Raw genomic sequence first — 24578 nt, forward strand, 5'->3', positions numbered from 1 at the left:
TATCTATAAACAATTCTGATTTACACTTTTGAAAGGAACAAAACAAAAATACATCTGTTTTATTCATTAAGGACTTTGTCCATTTAGGCCTACAGAACACATGGTAAATGTAGCTGCTGTGCAGGGTTTTCCCCAGGACAGTGACTGGGGACACTGCCCTGTAAAGGGTGCTGTCCATCAGTTGAGATGACAACCTATGTCCTTACAGATCCCATGGCACTTGTCACAGGAGTATGGGTTGGGTTGGGCCCAAATGTCCTGAGTTTTATTCATTAGTGCATACCAAGTTCAAGTAATCACTCCGTTTCAGTACAATTTCTTCTATTTGGTACCTAGTGAATACAACCCTGGCTAGATCCCAACACAGCCTTTCTTGCCGTTGAGAATGTGTTCTTAACCAACTTCAATCTGCCAAACGGCCCTAACACTAGGACACCTACAGGTGTGAAAACAAAACCAGCCAAATCACCTGCTCAAATAAAGGGTTGAATAAATGAAATAAACTGTGGCATGACGTATACGTCTTTCTCCCCTTGTTTAGATCTGTCCCGAAACCGTCTGCCAGAACTGCCCGTGGAGGTGTGTATGTTTGTCTCTCTGGAACACCTTAACCTCTACCAGAACTGCCTGCGCTCGCTGCCTGAGAGTCTTCTCAATCTCCAGGCCCTCACCTACCTGAACATAAGGTAACGGGTGTGCACACACACCAGTGGTGTAAACTACTTAAAGTTCTAATATGCAGAAATTGCTCTGCCATTTCCTGGTTTTAAAACTAATACTTCGCCTAATTTCAGTTTGTGACTAAATAAGCTAGTGTTGTGTAGGGCAGGGTTCCCCAACTGGTTCCCCCCAAAAATGTCTCCATATTTTTTTGCCCCCCCCCAAATTTAGAATAATAAAAAAATCTTTGACCTGAGATGCAAAAAGTCCCAAATGCAATGTCCCAAGAAGGAAGTTAGCCCACCAAAATAATACAAAAGTATCACGTCGAGTGAAATTTGTACAATGAGCTCAATATGAATTCAATACATCAACAGTACAATAGACTTCGATATCGGCTATATATCCCGCGTAGGTTTGCAAAGGGTCTGAAACTTTCCGGTAAATTCCATACATTTTCCATGTGAAGTTAAGCCTGGGAATTTTGGGGATTTTGCTTAAATTCATTTTAAAAAGTTAGCTTATAACAGTGATTTTTTTGTTGTTGTGGGATACACAAGGCAATTCTAGATCTTGTGGCATATTTTGGTTAAACTCCCCAATTCAAGGGAATTGCAACCCTCTGCATGCACAGTGCATTCTTCCATCACATGTGCAGTGCACTCTTCCGTCACATGTACAGCTGATTCTCAAGTTCTTGCGCACTAATGAGATGCTATTGAGCCCACGCTACTACACTGTCTGAGCCAAGGACTACATGCTTTCTGGTAAGTTTTGATTACAATACTGGGCGGGGTGAATATATTTTATGACATATGATTTTTTTTGTTAACTAGTAAATAGTAGCCTACAGCAAAGTATGTTTACCGTAATTTCCGGACTATAAGCCGCTACTTTTTTCCCAGGCTTTGAACGTCGCGGCTTAAACAATGACGCGGCTAATGTATGGATTTTTCCCGCTTTCAAATTTTTACTATTTTTTATTTTTTTTAAATAAACATTCTGTGACGTGCTCAGTTTTTTTGGCGGCATGAAGCTTTCATTAGACCAATGAAATTGCTGAACGGGTTAAGGTCAAACTTTTTTGTTTACTGTTTAGATTAAATCGAGCGCTCTCAAACTTCCCATCATTCTGATTACGGTAGTCATTTTGTCACCCTGATTCCTGGGGGCACAACAAAGTATTTGCAGCCACTCGACATCAGTGTAAATTGTGCATTTAAGGTGGCGCTCCGTGTTCAGTGGGAGGCTTGGATGACAAGTGGGGAGAAATCCTTCACTAAAACGGGCCGCATGCGAAGAGCAACTTATGGTCAAGTCTGCCAGTGGGTCCTGACAGCGTGGAGCATTGTCAAAAAATCCACTATCATCAACGGGTTTCGAAAGGCTGGACTGCTGCGTGTTGAAGAGGGCTCAGCGGGGGATTTGCCTCCGGATGAAAGTGACGAGAGCGACAATGAAAACGATCCAATATCGGATGAAGCAATTCTGAGGCTATTCAACTCCGACACCGAAGGAGATGGTTTCAGTGCACAGGAGGAGGAAGATAGTGACCAATGATTTTGTTGGTAGGCTACTGTTTACTGCAATTTTTTTATATTTTTTGTTACAAGCCGTGTTTCGTTAAAGCCTGTGTAAAGTTAATTTGTTTCAATCTACGGGTAGGCGCCTGCGGCTTGTATACATGTGCGGCTTATTTATGTTCAAAATATATATTTTTTTTTAATTCAGTGGGTGCGGCTTATATTCAGGCGCGCTTAATAGTCCGGAAATTAACTTGTTAACAATTTCTGCTCATTAGTTTTTGCTACCATGTGGGTTTTAGCTTGCTTGAGCCTGCTAACTAAGTGTTAATTCACCTGTTTCCATACATGTTTCATTTTAAAACATTCATCTTACAAAGGAGTTGTTTAATCTAACTGCTTACCTATTTATCTGTACATGGAATTGTATTTGGGTTTTTTCTCTTTTTTCTAATCTTTACAGGAAAATGCCATGGGCACTATCTGATGTGTGGAGACGTTACACTGCAGCTAATGTAGAAGGAAAAGCTGTGTACATTTGCAAATACTGTGCCAAATCGTATGTGAAGAATGCAACAAAAATGAAGAATCATCTGGCCAAGTGCATAAAGTTCCCTCAGCGCTCACAAAAAGCAACCTCTGACAAAAGTCCCTCTACTTCTATTCGAGGTGAAAATTATGAATCGAACACCTTATCCGAAGTTTTCCAGAAATTTTTTGGACTCAATGGAGGAACGTAGTCAGAGAAATGCTGATTAATGTTTTGCTCAAGCTGTGTATGCAAGTGGTTCACCTCTGATCCTCACAGGCAATGTCTATTGGAAGAGATTTCTGAATGTTCTTTGCCCAGCATAAACCCCTCCTTCAACCAGACATGCTTTATCTACTAATTTAATGGATGCAGAGTTCAAGTGAAGGTCAAGCAAATCATAGAGAAAGCAGACTATATTGCAATCATCTCTGATGGGTGGTCGAATGTTCGTGGGCAAGGAATAATTAACTACATCATCTCCACCCTTCAACCAATATTCTACGAGAGCACAGACACAAGGGACAACAGACACACTGGTCTCTACATTGCAGATGAGCTGAAGGCAGTCATCAATGACCTTGGACAACAGAAGGTATTTGCACTGGTGACAGGCATAATCCTGATAGGTATTAGTCTGGTGTCTACTGTAATGACCTTAGTGATCACTGTTTTACAGCCTGTGTTAGTAATGGCTGCTCAGTGAAACGACCTGTCCTGATTTGTCATAGATGCTTGCTAAAAATCTTCAATGAGCAAGCCTTCCTTCATGAACTGGCCTCTGTAAAATGGTATAGAATCAGCTTGATCCCCTCTGTCAAAGACCTTCTTTTTTGATATTTTCAGTGGTATTGTTAACAAAAACGCACCCATAAAGAAAATGAGAATTAAAAACAGGTTCAGCCTCTGGTTCGACTGTGATCGTGCAGAGTTACTCCACAACGAATTGCATTTGGCAAAAGGCTCTGCACACGCATACTCAGGCTGTGACTGGCTCACGTTCAGGCAAATGAGAAATAAGTGCACTCGGGCTATCCGGAAGGCCAAAGTTAGTTAGTTTAAGGAGCCGTTCTCTCTCTGTACATCTATCCCCAAGAATTCTGGAAAACGGTTAAAGACCTGGAGAATAAACCCTCCTCACAGCTGCCCATGTCCCTTAAAGTTGACGATCAGGTTGTTACTGACAAGAAGCACATGGCTGAGCTCTTTAATCACTTCTTCATTAAGTCAGGATTCCTATTTTGACTCAGCCATGTCTCCTTGCCTGTCCAACATTTCCTCACCTCCCCTTTTAATGTGACTATCCCCGATGCTTCTCCCTCTTTTTCCCCCTGCCCAGCTAAAAAGTTTCTCCCTGCAGGCAGTCACTGAATCCTGAGGTGCTAGAGGAGCTCCTTAAACTTTACCCCAAAAAAACAGCTGGGTCAGATGGTTTAGACCCTTTCTTCTTTAAGGTTGCTGCCCCTATGATCGCCAAGCCTATCTCCAACCTTTTCAATCTGTCTCTCCTCTCTGGGGAGGTTCCCATTGCTTGGAAGGCAGCCATGGTTTGTCCTTTATTTAAAGGGTGAGATCAAGCTGATCCTAACTGTTATAGGCCTATTTCTATTTTGCCCTATTTATCAAAAGTGTTGGAAAAACTTGTCAATAGTCAACTGACTGGCTTTTTTGATGTCTATAGTATTCTCTCTGGTATGCAATCTGTTTTTTTCTCAGGTTATGAATGTGTCACTGCAACCTTAAAGGTCCTCAATGATGTCACCTCTGCCCTTGATTCTAAGCAATGTTGTGCTGCTATCTTTATTGACTTGGCCAAAGCTTTTGATACGGTAGACCATTCCATTCTTGTGGGCCGGCTAAGGACTATTGCTGTCTCTGGGGTCTTTGGCCTGGTTTGCTAACTACCTCAGAGTGCAGTGTATAATGTCATAACATCTTCTCTCTCAGCCACTGCCTGTCACCAAGGGAGTACCCCAAGGCTCAATCCTAGGCCCTGCGCTCTTTTCAATTTAACAATAACATAGCTCAGGCAGTCGGTAGCTCTCTCATCCATTTATATGCAGATGATAGTCTTATACTCAGCTGGCCCCTCCCCGGATTTTGTGTTAAATGCTCTACCACAAAGTTTTCTTAGTGTCCAACAAGCTTCCTCTACCCTTAACTTACGCATCATTGGGACGCTAGCTTCCCACCTCGACAACATCCGGTGAAATTGCAGAGCGCCAAATTCAAATGACAGAAATCTTATTAAACATTCATGAAAATACAAGTGTCATACATCATTTAAAAGCTTAACTTCTTGTTAATCCAGCCACTTTGTCAGATTTCTAAAAGGCTTTACGGCAAAAGCTCACCATGTGCTTATCTGAGGACAGCGCCCCGCACACAAAAGCATTACATACATTTTCTAATCAAGCAGAGGGATCAAAAAAGTCAGGAATAGCGATAAAATAAATCACTTACCTTTTGAAGATCTTCATCTGGTTGCAATCACAAGGGTCCCAGTTACATAACAAATGGTCCTTTTGCTCGATAAAGTCCTTCTTTATATCCCATAAAAGTACGTTTCATTGTCATTGACTCATATATATCATGAGTACCTTTCATATAAACATGAATATAGCTCTTAGCTTTTATCTCTTACAGGAATGAGAAAATAAAACTTAGTCAAAATGCTTTATACTTTAACTACACTACTAGGCTCACATTAACTAAACATTCAACTAACCTGGGCAATGCAAAGGACTAGTGCTTACACCTATACACGTTTGCTATTTCAATTGATTGATCGATAACTGAGCTAGCCTAAATGTTAATGGCTTGTGCCTATGCTTGGTTCAGTATGAACACTCTCAAAATGCTAGCAATAGCTTAGCTTGCCTAATCGCCAGTAGCTCGTTCTCCTCATGAAAACTCACCATATCCTGGCGTCAATCTGTCCCTCAACCCTTTCACAGCACATTTGGATAGATAAGGGAGTGTTATTATCCATTTCTTTTTTTTTGTTCAGTTTTATTCAACTTCTCACGACGATTTGGAACTTAGTTTTTCTTCTATAGAATGGTGGTAGCTATTCACATTCCGTTCTAGCTCCTTTTTAACATGTTGGCGCCCACTGGTGTGGAACGTGAGGTTAGGACAGGGACTAAGAGAGCCAATCAACTCAATAATTCAAAAAAAAACTGCTCTTCATGCAGCTTATGGAACTTAGTTTTTCTTCTATAGAATGGTGGTAGCTACTGATTTTGTAATAGCTGTCAACTTTTAAACATATCATAATATAATATGATTGGTTACTGGAATCTCCCGAGTAACGATAAATATTCAACACCTGCGTTTTACAATCATTTTAAGAAAAGTCTTGGGATCTCCCGCTCCTGTCACGACAGAACAAACAGAAAATACTGTCAGCATGAGACCTAAATAGCCCTGGATAAGCACTCACAATAATGTTAGTATTTACACAATACAGTTATATGGGCTACTAAGAAACTTACTTAATGGAAAAAGTAGCATTTCCCCTTCGACACGATCTTGTGGATGTCGTGGACATGGATGTGATTTTGAGTCATTGGGGAAAAAAATGTGCACATCTTTATGCCTCAGAACTGACAATGATGCGCCCAAACTAATTGAGGACTTACTTTATAAGATTGAACTCCCTATTATTTCCGAAGAACCGAGGTCTCCTTAATGCCCCTTACCAAGGAAGAGATGTTTGCAGTTGAGCATTTGAAATGGTAGGGCCTTTAGGACCAGATGGGTTTTGTAGTGAGTTCTATAAGGAGTTCCAAGGCCTGATCCTTAAGCCATTGCTTGATTATGTTTAACTACTCATTTTCAAATGACGACCTCCCTCAAACTCTGAGGGAAGGTAACATATCACATTCTCAAAAAGGGGAAATGCCCCGAGTTGTTCCTCCAACAGACCTTATTGCCCTTCTGAACGTGGATAGGCAATTGCTTTCTAAAATCCTAGCCACACGACTAGAGGACTTATTGCCACAGATCTGACAAAATGGTGCCGACAGATAGGTCTGCCATGATTCTAGTTCTTAAACTTTTTTATTTCTTACATTATTAGCCCAGAAAATGTTATTTTACATACAGCCGAGAATAACCTTTGGATATCAGAGCGGCGGTGATTCACCAGAATTACGACCAGGAATACGACTTTCCCGAATCGGATCCTTTGTTCGTACCCCACAGGGCAATTGAACTGAGGCTGACCCAAAGCACCGCTGGCGGAGGAGAGGTAGTCGACTTCTAGTCCGACTCAGGAGGCGAGCACACCGCCCACCGCTTCCAATTATATTACTCGATTTTGTTAAGTCTCTGGATAATAAAGTTGACGAGCTCAGGGCGAGGATTTCCTTCCAGGGAGACATCAGGGATTGTAACATACTCTGTTTCATGGACACATGGCTCTCTCAGTTCATCGTGAAGAGAGGAATAAATATCTCTATGGGAAGAAGGGCGGGGGTGTATGTTTTATGATTAACTACTCATGGTGTGATTGTGATAACATACAGGAACTGAAGTCCTTTTGTTCACCTGACCTAGAATACCCCACAATCAAATGCCGACCGTATTACCTCCCCAAGAGAATTTTCTTCGGTTATAGTCACAGCCGTGTATATTACCCCTCAAGCCGATACCACGACTCTCAAGGAACTTCACTAAACTTTATGCAAACTGGAAACCACATATCCTGAGGCCGCATTTATTGTAGCTGGGGATTTTAACAAAGCTAGTTTGAGAAAAACACCACTGAAGTTCTATCAAGACAATGACTGTAATACTTGCGCTGCGAAAACACTCGACTACTGCTATTCCAACTTCCGGGATGCATACAAGGCCCTCCCCCACCCTCCCTTCGGCAAATCTGATCACGACTCCATTTTACTCTATAGGCAGAAAATCAATCAGGAAGTACCTGTGCTAAGGTCAATTCAATGCTGGTCTGACCAATCGGAATCCACGCTTAAAGATTGTTTTGATCATGCGGACTGGGGTATGTTCCAGGTTGCCTCTGAGAATAATATTGACAAATACACTGATACAGTGAGTGAGTTTATCAGGAAGTGTATATGAGATGTTGTACCCACTGTGACTATTAACCTGTTAGGGCTAGGGGGCAGCATTGACACGGCTGGATAAAAAACATACCCGATTTAATCTGGTTACCACTCCTACTCAGTAACTAGAATATGCATATACTTATTACATATGGATAGAAAACACCCTAAATTTTCTAAAACTGTTTGAATGGTGTCTGTGAGTATAACAGAACTCAAATGGCAGGTCAAAACCTGAGAGATTCCTTTACAGGAAGTGGCCTGTCTGACCATTTCTGGAACTTCTTTGCCATCTCTATCATTTACTAAGGATCTCTGCTCTAACGTGACACTTCCCACGTCGTCCATAGGCTCTCATAGCCCGGGAAAAAAGAGAATGTCGTCATTCCAGCCCCAGGCTGAAACACATTATCGCCTTTCTCAAGTGGCCCATCAAGAGACACTAGCTTATGCGCGTGACCCCGACCGCCCCCGCCTTTGGGATTTTTTCCTCTGTTTGCCGAAAAGGAGATTCCCTGTCGGAATTTTACCGCTTTTCTACGAGAAAAATGACGTAAAAATTGATTTTAAACAGCGGTTGACATGCTTCGACGTACGGCAATTGAATACTTTGAATTTTATTGTCAGGAATTGCGCCAAGCGCGCGACACTTCTTTACTATTTCGGATAGTGTCTGGAACGCACGAACAAAACGCCGCTATTCGGATATAACGATGGATTATTTTGGACCAAACCAACATTTGTTATTGAAGTAGACGTCCTGGGTGTGCATTCTGACGAAGACAACAAAAGGTAATGACATTTTTATAATAGTAAATATGATTATGGTGAGTGCTAAACTTGCCGGATGTCTAAATAGCGAGCCCGTGATGCCTGGGCTATATACTTAGAATATTGCAAAATGTGCTTTCACCAAAAAGCTATTTTAAAATCGGACATATCGAGTGCATAGAGGAGGTCTGTATCTATAATTCTTAAAATAATTGTTATGCTTTTTGTGAACGTTTATCGTGAGTAATTTAGTAAAATGTTAGCGAATTCCCCGTAAGTTTGCGGGGGGTATGCTAGTTCTGAACGTCACATGCTAATGTAAAAAGCTGGTTTTTGATATAAATATGAACTTGATTGAACAAAACATGCATGTATTGTATAACATAATGTCCTAGGGTTGTCATCTGATGAAGATCATCAAAGGTGAGTGCTGCATTTAGCTGTCTTCTGGGTTTTGGTGACATTATATGCTGGCTTGAAAAATGGGTGTCTGATTATTTCTGGCTTGGTACTCTGCTGACATAATCTAATGTTTTGCTTTCGTTGTAAAGCCTTTTTGAAATCGGACAGTGTGGTTAGATTAACGAGAGTCTTATCTTTAAATGGCTGTAAAATAGTCATATGTTTGAGAAATTGAAGTAATAGGATTTTGAAGATTTTGAAAATCGCGCCACAGGCTGGCAGTGGATGTTACGTAGGTGGGACGAATTCGTCCCGCCGGTCCCATAGAGGTTAAAACCGTGGATAGATGTCAGCATTTGCGTGAACCATCGCATTTAACCATGGCAAGGTGACTGGGAATATGGCCGAATACAAACAGTGTAGTTATTCCCTCCATAAGACAATCAACATGCAAAACGTCAGTATAAAGACATAGTGGAGTCACAATTCAACGGCTCAGACACAAGACGTATGTGGCAGGGACTACGGACTACAAAGGGAAAACCCAGCCACATTGCGGACACCAATGTCTTGCTTCCGGACCAGCTAAACACCTTCACCCGCTTTGAGGATAACGCAGTGCCACCGACGCGGCCCGCTATCAAGGACTGTGGACTCTCCTTCTCCGTGGCCGACGTAAGACATTTAAGCTTGTTAACCCTCGCAAGACTGCCAGCCCAGACGGAATCCCTAGCCACGTCCTCAGAGCTTGCGCAGACCAGTTGGCTGGAGTGTTTGAAAATGTCCGGAATCTCTTATCCCAGTCTGCTGTCCCCACATGCTTCAAAATATCCACCCTTGTTCCTGTACCCAAGAAAGCAAAGTTAACTTAACTAAATTAAAATTGCCTCGTAGCACTCATTTCTGTCATCATGAAGTGCTTTGAGAGACTAGTCAAGGATCATATCACCTCTACCTTACCTGACACTCTAGACCCATAGATGATAGATCCACAGGCAATGTCATCGCACTGAACACTGCCTTGTCCACATGGGATAAGAGGAATACCAATGTAAGAATGCTGTTCATTGACTATAGCTCAACATTCAACACCATAGTACCCTCAAATCTCATTTAGCTCGAGACCCTGGGTCTCAACCCCGCCCTGTGCAATTGGGTTCTGGACTAATTGACGGGCCATCCCCAGGTCGTGAAGGTAGGGGCCCCACAAGGATGGGTGCTCAGCCCCCTCCTGTACTCCCTGTTCACCCATGATTGCGTGGCCATGCACGCCTCCAACTCAATCATCAAGTCTGCAGACGACAAAAGTTGTTGGCCTGATTACCAACAATGACAAGACAGCCTACAGGGAGAACGTGTGGGCCCTGGGAGTGTGATGCCAGGAAAATAACCTCTCACCCAATGTCAACAAAACATAGGAGCCGATTGTGGACGTCAGGAAACAGCAGAGGGAGCACCCCCCCTATCCACATCGACGGGGTCGCAGTGAAGGTGTAAAGCTTCAAGTTCCTTGGCGTACACATCACGGACAAACTGAAATGGTCCACCCACACAGACAGTGTGGTGAAGAAGGCGCAACAGTGCCTTTTCAACCTCAGGAGGCTGAAGACATTTGGCTTGGCACCTAAAACCCTCACAAACTTTTACAGATGCACCATTGAGAGCACCCTTTCGGGCTGTATCCCCGCCTGGTACGGAAGCTGCACCACCGACAACCACAGGGCCCTCCAGAGGGTGGTGCGGATTGCCCAACGCATCACCGGGGGCAAACTACCTGGCCTACAGCACCCGATGTGACAGGAAGGCCAACAAGATCATCAAGGACAACAACCACCTGAGCCACTGCCTGTTCACCTCGCTATCATCCAGAAGGCGAGATCAGTACAGGTGCATCAAAACGGACCGAGAGACTGAAAAACAGCTTCCATCTCAAGGCCATCAGACTGCTAAATAGCCATCACTAGCACGTTAGAGGCTGCAGCCCTATATACATAGACTTGAAATCATTGGCCACTTTAATGTTTACATTTTGCATTACTAATCTGTTTCTACTGTATCTTAGTTTATGCCGCTCTGACACAACTCGCCCAAATATTTATAGATTCTTAATTCCATTCCTTTTGATTTGTGTGTATTCTTGTGAAATTGTTAGATATTACTTGTTAGATATTACTGCACTGTTGGAGCTGGAAACACAAGCATTTCGCTACACTCGCAATAACATCTGCTAAACATGTGTATGTGACAAATAGCATTTGATTTGATTTTTTAATTGTAAAAGGTGACAACAGGCTTCGTTAAGCGCCGTAACTGATGTAATAATGTCAGGCGTATCTTAATGTTATTTAAGACTACCAAGGAAGGCTGCTATCCTTACTAAGGTCAAATAGCTTCTCCACACACCGAGGTACCAGACAGGGCTATCCTTATTCCCCTCTCCTATTTGCGCTCAGTATGGAACCATTGGCCGAGGCCATCAGAGTAACGCCTTATATACAGGGTCTGCTCATTGGTGACGTTCGTCAAAAAATAAGCTTGTATGCTGATGTTTTGATATTAATCTCGAGCCCCGAGACTTCAATTACATCTCTTGTTAATATTATTGAATTATTCAGTGTATTTTCAAGCTACAAGATTAATTTAACTAAATCAGAGTCTATGCCACTTGGTAGTCTTAGCTCTGTACCTACTACCGCTCCCTCATTTCCTTTTAAATGATCTCCTTCAGGTTTTATGAATCTGGGTATATTCGTAACTCCCAAATTCCAGCAAAAGTATAAAGCTAATTTTGTTCCCTTATTTGACACAATAAGACAGGATCTGGAACTCTTCTCTGATTTCATGGTTGGGTAGAATATCTCTATTGAAAATGAATATTTTACAAAGACTACTCTACCCAATCCAAATGATCAAAGTCTTACTTTCCAATAAGGTAATAACAGATTTAAATGGCTGGTTAAGTTCCTTGTATGTGTACACACAAGCCAATACTTAAGATGGCAATATTGCACTTGCTAGGTTCTCAGTGTGGTTGGATCTGCCCAATATTAGGTTTTATCAGTAGTGTGCCCACTTAAGTTATATTTCTGACTGGATCACAAATGACTCCTCTATTTGATTAGATATTGAGACTTTTTGATATTCTTTATTTTTTTCCCCCAGAAGCTTCAAATCTGTGTAAGATTACTGCATTAATCCCATTCTACTTAATACACTCAAAGCATGGAGGAGGCCTGTTCAAAGTGTTTTGGGAAGGTCCAAACTAACCTCTGCTCTTACCTCAATTCTTAACAACCCAGATTTGTACCAGGATTGCTGGATGCTGTCTTTAACGTTTGGCTTAATAAGGGCATCGGCAGACTAAATTATTTATTCACTGATAGGATTTTATTGTTATTTGAGCAGATGGTTGAGAAATATGGAGTTGATAAGTAGGACTTTTTCCACTTTCTACAAGTTAGACATTTTGAAGAGCACCACCTTAATTGGCAACCCTGATGTCTGTCATTTGAAATAATTATTTTATGATGCTTTAAGGTCCATTTCTACTGTTGACACACAGGGGGTCAAGCAGGTGTGGGAGAAATAATTGTCTGTTACTGTTGATGAGATGTGGGAGGACATTTGGAGATGTGCAAAAACAATATCTATCTGTTATGGTACTAGAGCAATCCAATTAAGAATAATACACAGATTGCATATATCCCAGAATCGCAGACATGCTTTTAGCCCCCCCTCGTCCTCTCCTCAGTGTCTTAAATGTATAAGTTATACAGGCACTCTTAACACATTTATGGTCATGTTCCAAATTACAAAGGTACTGATCTAATTGTCTTCAAGAAATGGAAAAATAATCAAATTAACGGACATATACACACACAACTGTGCTACATCAATGTTGTCATCAATAGCCAGGGAAAAATGCCTAAAGCCTGATTGAGCCCCTCCAGAACAATCCTATGCACATCATCCACCAGTGCATGGATGTGGCGGCCTGCTGTTGATGCAGACAGGGGCACCTGTTTGACAGTCTCAATTATGCTATCCATAGACTTGTCCGTAGCCAATTCCACCAAAGCTGTCACCATGCACTTTTTAAACACCTCCACGTCTGTGAAGGGCATGTTGTGTTTGGTTAGAACCCAGGACGCTTTTAATGGAGGCACTGCATGGAGGATTCTGCTTCCATGTGTTAACTCTTACATTTTTCTACATCATGCCTCTCTCTGGAGTGGGAAGACCACTGAAAGTACCATGCTTAGATTCATAATGATTTATGAGATTGAATTCTTTGCAAACAACATTTTCGTTGCAAATAACCCACAGGCTTGGCATTGGAAAGGTGGTAAGATGAATGCATATCTCTCTGTCCATTCATCCCTTAAACGTCAATTTAAAAAAAAAAATCTCCACCTTTTGATACTTGAGATGAAAATTTCCTCTTGCTAGAGCTTCTCAGGGATCGGCGTCCCGTCAATGGGACCGTTGTAAATCATGCAGCGCCTGATCGCAGATTTTAGAGAAACAACAAATTTCGGTACATTTAAGTGTCTTATATCGGCTGAAAGATTAAGTTATTGTTAATATAACTTGTGACGGCCCTGAATTTTTCTGAACAGTCTGTGCTTCTCCTTCCAATAGGGCGCTTTCCCTTTAATTCCCAATTAAATAGTGCTTCTCCTTCAAATATAGGGCGCTTCCCCTTTAATTCCCAATTAAATAGCCAGCATCACCTGCGCAAAAGTGGGGTTGTGATGAAGACGTGAATGAGGATGTGGTCAACCCTCAGTTTTGAAGCTTCTCTCTTCCGTTTGTTTTGTTGCATTTAAAAGTGTGCTTTGTAGCCTAATAGCAAGTTTACCCAGGATCGGATCCACTCTTTGCGTCCGTGGACTACACCTCTTCGTGGCCTTTCTCCGCTGGAGATCTGTCGGCGGATTGGCTTGTCTGACTGACCGACTGACTACAACCTTTTTGTAAACGGTATTTCATTTGTTTTGGTGTGATGTATACAGTGATGATTTATGTAGCTTAGTTGTGAGGACGTATTAAGATTTGATACACTTTATAGTTGTGTGGTAAAATATTTGTTATTTTGATTGTATGATTGATACTGGATTTACGCTACACTTGTATGAACGGACAAACATGGCATGACTAAGGTCACATGAGTTCCCTGAACTTCTTTACTGGGCTGGACTCTTTTTAGGCCCGAGGTACAGGACATTTCTGGAGGAACCAGAGCTCATTATTTGTGTGTGATCATTTATGTTGCTAATACAACCCATGCAAAAGAATACAGTAATTTTTTGAACTTCTTTCCAATGTTTTAAGGGTTTATGAAAAGTGTATTTCCATCCTGACTTTTACATGAGTCCTTTGTATTGGTGTAGACTTGACGGACCAGATGGGACTCATTCCCTCCCAAACCAAAAGGAGAAACCAATATTTTCTCTGGTAGGCACAACCTACCTGGCACCCCAATAAACAATAACCTCAAGTCAAAACCGTTACAAACTTCACTGTCCAATTTACAGTAGCTATTACTGCGAAACAATGCCATGCTATTGTTTGAGGAGAGCTCTGATTTATCATCCAAAGGGTCCCAGAGATAACATGAAGTGTTGTTTTGTTGGATAAAATCATTTTTCATATCCTAAAAAGGTCCATGTAGCATGCACGATAGATTTTGTATTTCCGCTCGTTCAATTTGCAAAGAAAGGAATCTGAAAATCTAACCCTAAACATTGTTTCAACCAGTCAAATCACATTCGTATATATTCCTCAGAGATCCTAGAACGTAACCAGACTTCACTATATCATTAGTGGTGTAGTATATCCAATAGAACACCATTTTAGGTCAGAGAGCAACACCTTCATGGCACGCCGATGACGCGGGCGGTCTTCACTTGAACGACTCTAAATTTGTCAAATAAGCATCAATCGGGGTCAAACAAAGCTAGCTAGATAGCTAGCAAGATAGATAGCTAGCAAGATAGATAGCTAGCTAGATAGATAGCTAGCTAGCTAGATAGCCAATGAGCTGGGCTTTACGGGAGTATCCGGAAACCCTGTATCTGACGTAAAATGTAGCTACTAACCTTGTGCGACAGCATGCCTTTTCCTTTTGGACAAAAATAAGAATATTCACAGTTATGAAGTTATGAAAACTGGTAGTTTTGCAAATGTTGAACTTATAATATGGCTACTAATACTGAAAAGTCCAAGTATACAGATTTGACGATATTCTTGCAGAAAATGTTAGTTCATTTAGTGTGAATGCAATTGTCTCGATTTGCCCTAATGTACCTGGGTGACTTCACACTAAATGTCATGTAGTTCGCTCATACTTCACGTTATCTGTCTGAAACTTTGCACATACACTGCTGCCATCTTTTGGACACCATCGGAATTACAACCAGAGTGATAGCTAGAACTGGGACCTTTCTGTTGCATTTCAAAGATGGTGGTAAAAAAAAAACGTTTGGGTTTTTACTTTGTATTTTCTTCTACCAGATCTGTTATTCTTCTACATTCCTTTCACATTTCCACAAACCTCTGTGTTTCAAATGGTAACAAGAATATGCATATCCTTGCTTCATGGCCTGAGCTACAGGCAGTTAGATTTGGGTATGTCATGGTTTGTCAATGGTGGGTTTATTTGAACAGTGAGAGACAGAATAACAACAAAAATATCCATAAAAAAAACGCATGTCAAAAATATTATAAATTGATTTGCATTTTAATGAGGGAAATAAGTATTTGACCCCCTCTCAATCAGAAAGATTTCTGGCTCCCAGGTGTCTTTTTATACAGGTAACGAGCTGAGATTAGGAGCACACTCTTAAAGGGAGTGCTCCTAATCTCAGTTTGTTACCTGTATAAAAGACACCTGTCCACAGAAGCAATCAATCAATCAGATTGCAAACTCTCCACCATGGCCAAGACCAAAGAGCTCTCCAAGGATGTCAGGGACAAGATTGTAGACCTACACAAGGCTGGAATGGGCGACAAGACCATCGCCAAGCAGCTTGGTGAGAAGGTGACAACATTTGGTGCGATTATTCGCAAATGGAAGAAACACAAAAGAACTGTCAATATCCCTCGGCCTGGGGCTCCATGCAAGATCTCACCTCGTGGAGTTGCAATGATCGTGAGGAATCAGCCCAGAATTACACGGGAGGATCTTGTCAATGATCTCAAGGCAGCTGGGACCATAGTCACCAAGAAAACAATTGGTAACACACTATGCCTTGAAGGACAAAAATCTTGCAGCGCCCGCAAGGTCCCTCTGCTCAAGAATACATCTACATGCCCGTATGAAGTTTGCCAATGAACATCTGAATAATTCAAAGGACAACTGGGTGAAAGTGTTGTGGTCAGATGAGACCAAAATGGAGCTCTTTGGCATCAACTCAACTCGCCATGTTTGGAGGAGGAGGAATGCTACCCATGACCCCAAGAACACCATGCCCACAGTCAAACATGGAGGTGGAAACATTATGCTTTTGGGGGGGGGGTTTCTGCTAAGGGGACAGGACAACTTCACCGCATCAAAGGGACGATGGATGGGGCCATGTACCGTCAAATCTTGGGTGAGAACCTCCTTCCCTCAGCCAAGGCATTGAAAATGGGTCATGGATGGGTATTCCAGCATGACAATGACCCAAAACACACGGCGAAGGCAACAAAGGAGTGGCTCAAGAAGAAGCACATTAAGGTCCTGGAGTGGCCGAGCCAGTCTCCAGACCTTAATCCCATAGGTTCGAGTTTCCAAACGTCAGCCTCGAAACCTTAATGACTTCGAGAAGATCTGAAAAGAGGAGTGGGACAAAATCCCTCCTGAGATGTGTGCAAACCTGGTGGCCAACTACAAGAAACGTCTGACCTCTGTGATTGCCAACAAGGGTTTTGCCACCAAGTACTAAGTCATGTTTTGCAGAGGGGTCAGATACTTATTTCCCTCATTAAAATGCAAATCAATTTATAATATTTTTGACATGCGTTTTTCTGGATTCTTTTGTTGTTATTCTGTCTCTCACTGTTCAAATAAACCTACCATTAAAATTCTAGACTGATCATTTCTTTGTAAGTGGGCAAACGTACAAAATCAGCAGGGGATCAAATACTTTTTCCCCCCCACTGTATGGTGATTAACACACAGTGGAGTAAATTCTGATGGACATATCTATTTACAAATTTGACATAACACTTGTACACTTAACCGTAGAAAGACGGCCTATGCATGCATACAACACACCTGTGTAAAGATGTGTGATGCCTAAAACAGATGGTCAGCATCCCAAAGGCACCCTATTCCCTATAAAAGTAGTGCAATAAATATGGAATAGTGTATCATTTGGAACGTCAACATGTTCATTCATAAACCAATATTAATGCGATCTGTTTTGGGCATAGAGAAACGTCACAACATGTCTGTAACATCAACCTGTTTGGTAGGAAGTATTCCCAGACAATAGCAATAGAATGTCAAGAACATCATTGAACATTGTAACTTTGTTTAATAATAATCAACATTTTCCTGCCAGTACACTTAAGAAAACATCCACCATCACAACTATTTGAATGGACATACATTTACTAAGCTTTACTCAAAAACATCTCTTACATCTTCTCTCCGCCCTCTGTTTTTCTTTCTTTCATCCGGATTTCAGTCGAAACCAGTTGTCGACCCTGCCCAGCCCGGTGTGCAGTCTGCCGTTGAAAGTCCTGATCGCCTGTAACAACAAGCTGGTCTCCCTTCCCGAAGAGCTGGGCCAACTACTACAGCTCACAGAACTGGTCAGTACAGACAGATGCACACAGTAGGGCTTAATTGGCCGTGGGTTTTAGTGTCAAAACCACCATGTTGATTTGCCGTTCCCCCCCCCTTATTGGTAGTCTTTGTGTTGTGGTTTGATTACAGTTTAACCAGTCCATCCTTTTCCTCTCCTTCTCTCTCCAGGACGTGAGTTGTAATGAGATCCAGACACTCCCTCCTCAGGTTGGTCGACTGGACTCGCTGCGAGACCTTAACATCCGCCGCAACCACCTGGCCCACTTACCCCCAGGTCAACACACACACACTCAACCACCTGGCCCGACGCAGTGTCTGCACTGCTCAACACACACACACACACACACACACACACACACACACACACACACACACACACACACACACACACACACACACAGCAGTGGCGCTCAGTGCCGTTTATTTGTATTTTTTTATGAGCATGGCCTTATTTCTATTACAGCATGTTGGATGACTCCCATTCATATTCCATTCACCCAGTACAACGTAGGTGCACACAGCCCGAGAGAAAATTTGAGGTGACAGTGACATTGAATACCGCTTTCCACACTTTTGCCTGCATCTAGCTGATATAGGGTGTAATCATTAGTCCAACAGTTGCAAACGAGTTTCTATTTGACAAATTCAGATATGTTTATCCCCATTTTGTTCTGTTTGCTTCTGTTTAAGAAACATTTTTCAACAGAATCGGCGGAATGAATAGAGTTCACTCTCATAACAGCCACGTTGTATTCTTCTTCCCTTTGCTTCTTCCCTTCGCACGTTGTATTCTTCTTCCCTTCGCTTCAATGCACAACAAATCAGCTGTATGTGACCAGGCCAGGAAAAAAAACGTTCTCAGCCAAACCTCTACAAACAGCCTACATTGTTGTCACCATATTAGCAAAAGCAACGTCATAGTCAGCATAGGTAATATAACTAATGTGTTAGTAAACCACCAGCTGGCCTCGGTGGCAATAAATGAGTAAAACCAAAAGCTTACCTTGACTTGGAAGAGTTCCAGTGTTGCGTTGGATAGTCATAGCCAACTAGCTAACATAGCATCCCTCTGTTTGAGCAGGGTGTTTCAGTAGGCTGAACTAGTTAGCTGCTTTTTTTTCTCACTTTCAATCTCTTTCTCTCTTGCTTCTTCTTAATTTTGGAAGAAATTAATTCGTTCCAAACTGTAAAACGATTTCCTTTCTCTCTCTTTTGAGTCAATTACTCACCACATTTTGGTGGGGTGGGACGGCAGGTAGCCTAGTGGTTAGAGCATTGGACTAGTAACCGGAAGGTTGCAAGATCGAATCCCTGAGCTGACAAGCTAAAAATCTGTTGTTCTGCCCCTGAACAAGGCAGTTAACCCACTGTTCCTAGGCCGTCATTGAAAATAACAATTTGTTCTCAACTGACTTGCCTAGTTAAATAAAGGTAAAATAAATATAATTGTATACACTGCAGTGCTAGCTAGCTGTAGCTTATGCTTCAGTACTAGATTAATTCTCTGATCCTTTGTTTGGGTGGACAACGTTGGTTCATGCTGCAAGAGCTCTGATAAGCTTGAGGACGTCCTCCGGAAGTTATCATAATTACTGTGTAAGTCTGGAAGGGGGTGAGAACCATGCGCCTCCTAGGTTTTGTATTGAAGTCAATGTACCCAGAGGAGGATGGGAGCTAGCTGTCTTCCGTCAACACCATGGTGCTACCCTAATGCGTGCTGTTGAGGCTACTGTTGACCTTCTTTGCAAAATAGTGTTTTTTTAATCAGTTATTTGATGACGTGATTATATTTAGTATAGTTTTATCTAAAAAGGAAAACTTTTGAAATGCTATACAATTTATTTTGTATTAAATTCACTGAGGAGGATGGTCTTCCACTGACACACACACACAGACACACACACACAACCACCTGGACCACACACAAAAGTATATTTTGAAATAAAAAAATACCATAATTTCTTGATTAGATAAATCTGGCATGTTAGAGCTTGACAACACACATTTGGGGGGGGGGGGGGTTAAATAAGAAAGATCAGGATTTAGTTGACCGATATTTAACCCCCCTTTTTTGGGCACTAAACTACATCCATTAACACTGAGTATAGGAAACATTTAGAGCCCCTGCTCTTTTTATGACAAAAATAACTGGTGAAATCTGATCCCTTATTGATGTAACTTGTTAAATCCACTTCATTCAGTGTAGATGAAGGGGAAGAGACAGGTTTAAGAAGGATTTTTAAGCCTTGAGACAATTGAGACATGGATTGTGTATGTGTGCCATTCAGAGGATGAATGGGCAAGACAAAATATTTAAGTGCCTTTGAACTGGGTATGGTAGAAGGTTCCAGGTGCACTGGTTTGAGAGTCAAGAACTGCAGCGCTGCTGTTTTTTAAAATGCTCAACAGTCTCCCGTGTGTATCAATAATGGTTCACCACCCAAAGGACATCCAGCTAACTTGACAACTGTGGGAAGCATTGGAGACATGGACTCTAGGGGATTAAAGTTAACCTGTGTGTCCTATGTCCATACAGAGCTGTCTGAGTTGCCCCTGGTGCGTCTGGACTTCTCTTGTAACAAGGTGACATCCATCCCTGTGTGTTACCGCAACCTGCGCCACCTACAGAGCATCGTGCTGGACAACAACCCACTACAGAACCCACCTGCACAGGTAACACACGCACACAGTCTGACTATATAAACACACCTTTGCTCCTAGTCAGTGACTAGGAAACACTCTCAGCTTGACTATACAGTTGACCTGCACCACACGTGTTAATATAACCTAGTGAAACTGTTCCTTCTATTGTCTATCATGTGTTTCGTTCCCTGTCATTCCCAGATTTGTATAAAGGGGATGATCCATATATTTAAGTATCTGAACAATGAGGCCAGCAAGACTACACCTGAGCTCCCAGACTACGACAGGAGACCCCTCCCCTTCGGATCCTGGTGAGACACACTTGCACACACACGCTTCCACTGCCAATAATATGGCAGAAGCCAGTCTTGGAAGCAGCTGTGTGCAGAGGAACAGCTGGAGAGAGGCAGAAAGAGGGGGTACTCTTTCCTGTACATCTCCCTGCTCCTGTCTTTTTCTGTCAGTATCTCTACTTTTATCTCTCCCTCACAATTGTGATATTTTCTGCTCTACAATCTCTCATGCTTTCTCAGAGCCTTCTGTAAATGTTAAGGTACTTTACTAGAAACTGTTTGGGGAGGAGACATAGAAATTGAGATCAATGGGAAGTGAGGGAGTGTTAAAAAGAAAAGGGAGAAAGGTGAGTTTACGAGGGAGCACAGCTGAAAGAGGGAGTTTATCCATTGAGTTGAGAATGGGGGGTACCATAACAACAACCTTGCAAACACTCAGGATACAAAATTAATCATGCTCACTGGATCTCAGGGGTGTATTTCCTAGAAACCAAGCAGGTCAAAACAGGGAGGGACCAACCTGAATTTGTCCAATAAGAAAACTCTACATGTCCTTGCAAATAATTTTCCATTTCAAAAAGTTTTGCGACAGGTAGGTGTTGTGGACATTCTTACACAGGGACACTCATAGTCAAACTTAAATGAATCATTGTTTATTATCAGTGCGCTGGAGAGGTTCCAACAAACTTGATGCACCATAGTGAAAGTCTGAGTAGCACTAATCGGGATATCCCATTTAGTTTCATAGAGTTTCATAGAGTTGGTTCTGGCATTTTTGGCACCTTCTCCTATCTTGATTTAAAGAACATGTTCTGGGCGTTCTGCCAAATAGTTTAAAGGAGGAGGTCATGACAGCCCCTCATATCTTTACCAGGCACAGGCAGGAACCAAGGAATGTTTATGACACCAAAGACAAGATGCGCAAAGTAACATTTCCTTTACATAAGCCAGCCACGCAACTCAAGTTTATTTATCCAGACCTGCATAGTCACTCTAGTATAGTTTTACACACACGCACCTTTTCCCTTCAGTCACATAATAAACTCAGCAAAAAAACAAACCTCCCTTTTTCAGGACCCTGTATTTCAAAGATAATTCGTAAAAATACAAATAATTTCATAGATCTTCTTTGTAAAGGGTTTAAACACTGTTTCCCATGCTTTTTCAATGAACCATAGACGATTAATGAACATGCACCTGTGGAATGGTCGTTAAGACACTAACAGCTTAGACGGTAGGCAATTAAGGTCACAGTTATTAAAACTTAGGACACTAAAGAGGCCTTTCTACTGACTCTGAAAAACACCAAAAGAAAGATGCCCAGGGTCCCTGCTCATCTGCGTGAACGTGCCTTAGGCATTCTTCAAGGAGGCATGAGGACTGCAGATGTGGCCAGGGCAATAAATTGCAATGTCCGTACCGTGAGACGCCGAAGACGGCGCTACAGGGAGACAGGACGGACAGCTGATCGTCCTCGCAGTGGCAGACAAAGTGTAACAACGCCTGCACAGGATCGGTACATCCGAACATCACACCTGCTGGACAGGTACAGGATGGCAACAACTGCCCGAGTTACACCAGGAACGCACAATCCCTCCATCAGTGCTCACACTGTCCGCAATAGGCTGAGAGAGGCTGGACTGAGGGCTTGTTGGCCTTAGTCTCATAGCAAAGGGTCTGAATACTTATAAATAAATAATTTATTTTTTGCATTGTCATTATGGGGTGTTGTGTGTAGATTGCTGAGGAATGTATTTTTTTTATTTTTTTTATCCATTTTAGAATGAGGCTGTAAATGAACAAAATGTGGACAAAGTCAATTGGCCTGAAAAGTTTCCAAATGCACTGTAGATACTGTCGCTGTCCCCATACTCTGACAGACAGACATATCCACTTCTCAGTGACACACACCGTACCTGGGTCAAGTGACTTCCTTGATTTTGCACTTGTACTGCAACTCAATAAATTGCTTTGTTTCAAATGATTGTGTTTTGTTTCCTGTTGACATGTTGTGTATATAGGTATGTATAGTGTAATGTTGTTTATTGATGTGTTCATGTAGGGCTCATCTGCAAAAGAAACCGTGCTCTCTGCATGACTCCCTGCTTAAGTAAAATAAAAGTAAAGTGCAGCTCAAGTGTTTGAAAGCATTTGACGTTGTGTTTTGACCCACATCCTGTTCTCAAGGTGATCTTGAAGTTGATCTTATCTTCTGTACTCTTAGTGTGGAGGAGCTGTACCCTGGCCGGCCATACGGTGCACTGGACTCTGGCTTCAACAGCGTGGACAGTGGAGACAAGAGATGGTCAGGCAACGAGGTGAGAATGCGCACACACACACACACACACACACACACACACGGTCAGGCAACTAGGTAAGACGCACACACACAAGATGGTCAGGCAACTAGGTAAGACGCACACACACAAGATGGTCAGGCAACTAGGTAAGACGCGCACACACACAAGATGGTCAGGCAACTAGGTAAGACGCACACACACAAGATGGTCAGGCAACTAGGTAAGACGCACACACACAAGATGGTCAGGCAACTAGGTAAGACGCACACACACAAGATGGTCAGGCAACTAGGTAAGACGCACACACACAAGATGGTCAGGCAACTAGGTAGGGCACACACACACCAGATGGTCAGGCAACTAGGTAGGGCACACACACACCAGATGGTCAGGTAACTAGGTAGGGCACACACACACCAGATGGTCAGGCAACTAGGTAAGAAACACACACACACACACACACACACACACAGAAGATGGTCAGGCAACTAGGTAAGGCACACACACACACACACACACACACACACACACACACAATGGTCAGGCAACTAGGTAAGGCACACACACACACAAAATTGTCAGGCAACTAGGTAAGAAACACACACACACATACACAAGATGGTCAGGCAACTAGGTAAGGCACAGACACACACACACAATGGTCAGGCAACTAGGTAAGACACACACACACAGGATGGTCAGGCAACTAGGTAAGACACACACACAAGATGGTCAGGCAACTAGGTAAGACACACACACACAAGATGGTCAGGCAACTAGGTAAGACACACACACACAAGATGGTCAGGCAACTAGGTAAGACACACACACACACAAGATGGTCAGGCAACTAGGTAAGACACACACACACAAGATGGTCAGGCAACTAGGTAAGACACACACACACACAAGATGGTCAGGCAACTAGGTAAGACACACACACATACACACACAAGATGGTCAGGCAACTAGGTAAGACACACACACATACACACACAAGATGGTCAGGCAACTAGGTAAGAAACACACACACACACACACAAGATGGTCAGGCAACTAGGTAAGACACACACACACACACACACACACGGTCAGGCAACTAGGTAAGACGCACACACACAAGATGGTCAGGCAACTAGGTAAGACGCGCACACACAAGATGGTCAGGCAACTAGGTAAGACGCGCACACACACAAGATGGTCAGGCAACTAGGTAAGACGCACACACACAAGATGGTCAGGCAACTAGGTAAGACGCACACACACAAGATGGTCAGGCAACTAGGTAAGACGCACACACACAAGATGGTCAGGCAACTAGGTAAGACGCACACACACAAGATGGTCAGGCAACTAGGTAAGGCACACACACACCAGATGGTCAGGTAACTAGGTAGGGCACACACACACACGATGGTCAGGCAACTAGGTAAGGCACACACACACACCAGATGGTCAGGCAACTAGGTAAGAAACACACACACACACACACAAGATGGTCAGGCAACTAGGTAAGGCACACACACACCAGATGGTCAGGCAACTAGGTAAGAAACACACACACACACACACACACACACAC

At 42.5% G+C, this 24578-nt stretch overlaps 1 protein-coding gene across 10 annotated transcripts in view; it reads left to right on the plus strand.

Moving 5' to 3' along the window:
• lrch3 (leucine-rich repeats and calponin homology (CH) domain containing 3) overlaps positions 1–24578 on the plus strand; it is a 102803-nt gene that overhangs the window by 25030 nt on the left and 53195 nt on the right. For 9 of the 10 annotated variants that reach the window (XM_082966443.1, XM_014161932.3, XM_082966442.1 and 6 more), the window contains exons 2-7: positions 542–686; positions 17639–17765; positions 17929–18034; positions 20297–20433; positions 20605–20714; positions 22921–23014. In XM_082966443.1, coding sequence (XP_082822569.1) covers positions 542–686; positions 17639–17765; positions 17929–18034; positions 20297–20433; positions 20605–20714; positions 22921–23014 — 719 coding nt within the window. Of the gene's footprint in view, positions 1–541; positions 687–2646; positions 3308–17638; positions 17766–17928; positions 18035–20296; positions 20434–20604; positions 20715–22920; positions 23015–24578 lie in introns of those variants that run through there. The other variant, XM_082966444.1, reaches the window with a different exon arrangement.

Source organism: Salmo salar, chromosome 20 (genome assembly GCF_965601325.2).
Source record: "Salmo salar chromosome 20, fSalSal1, whole genome shotgun sequence".
NCBI lineage: Eukaryota > Metazoa > Chordata > Actinopteri > Salmoniformes > Salmonidae > Salmo > Salmo salar.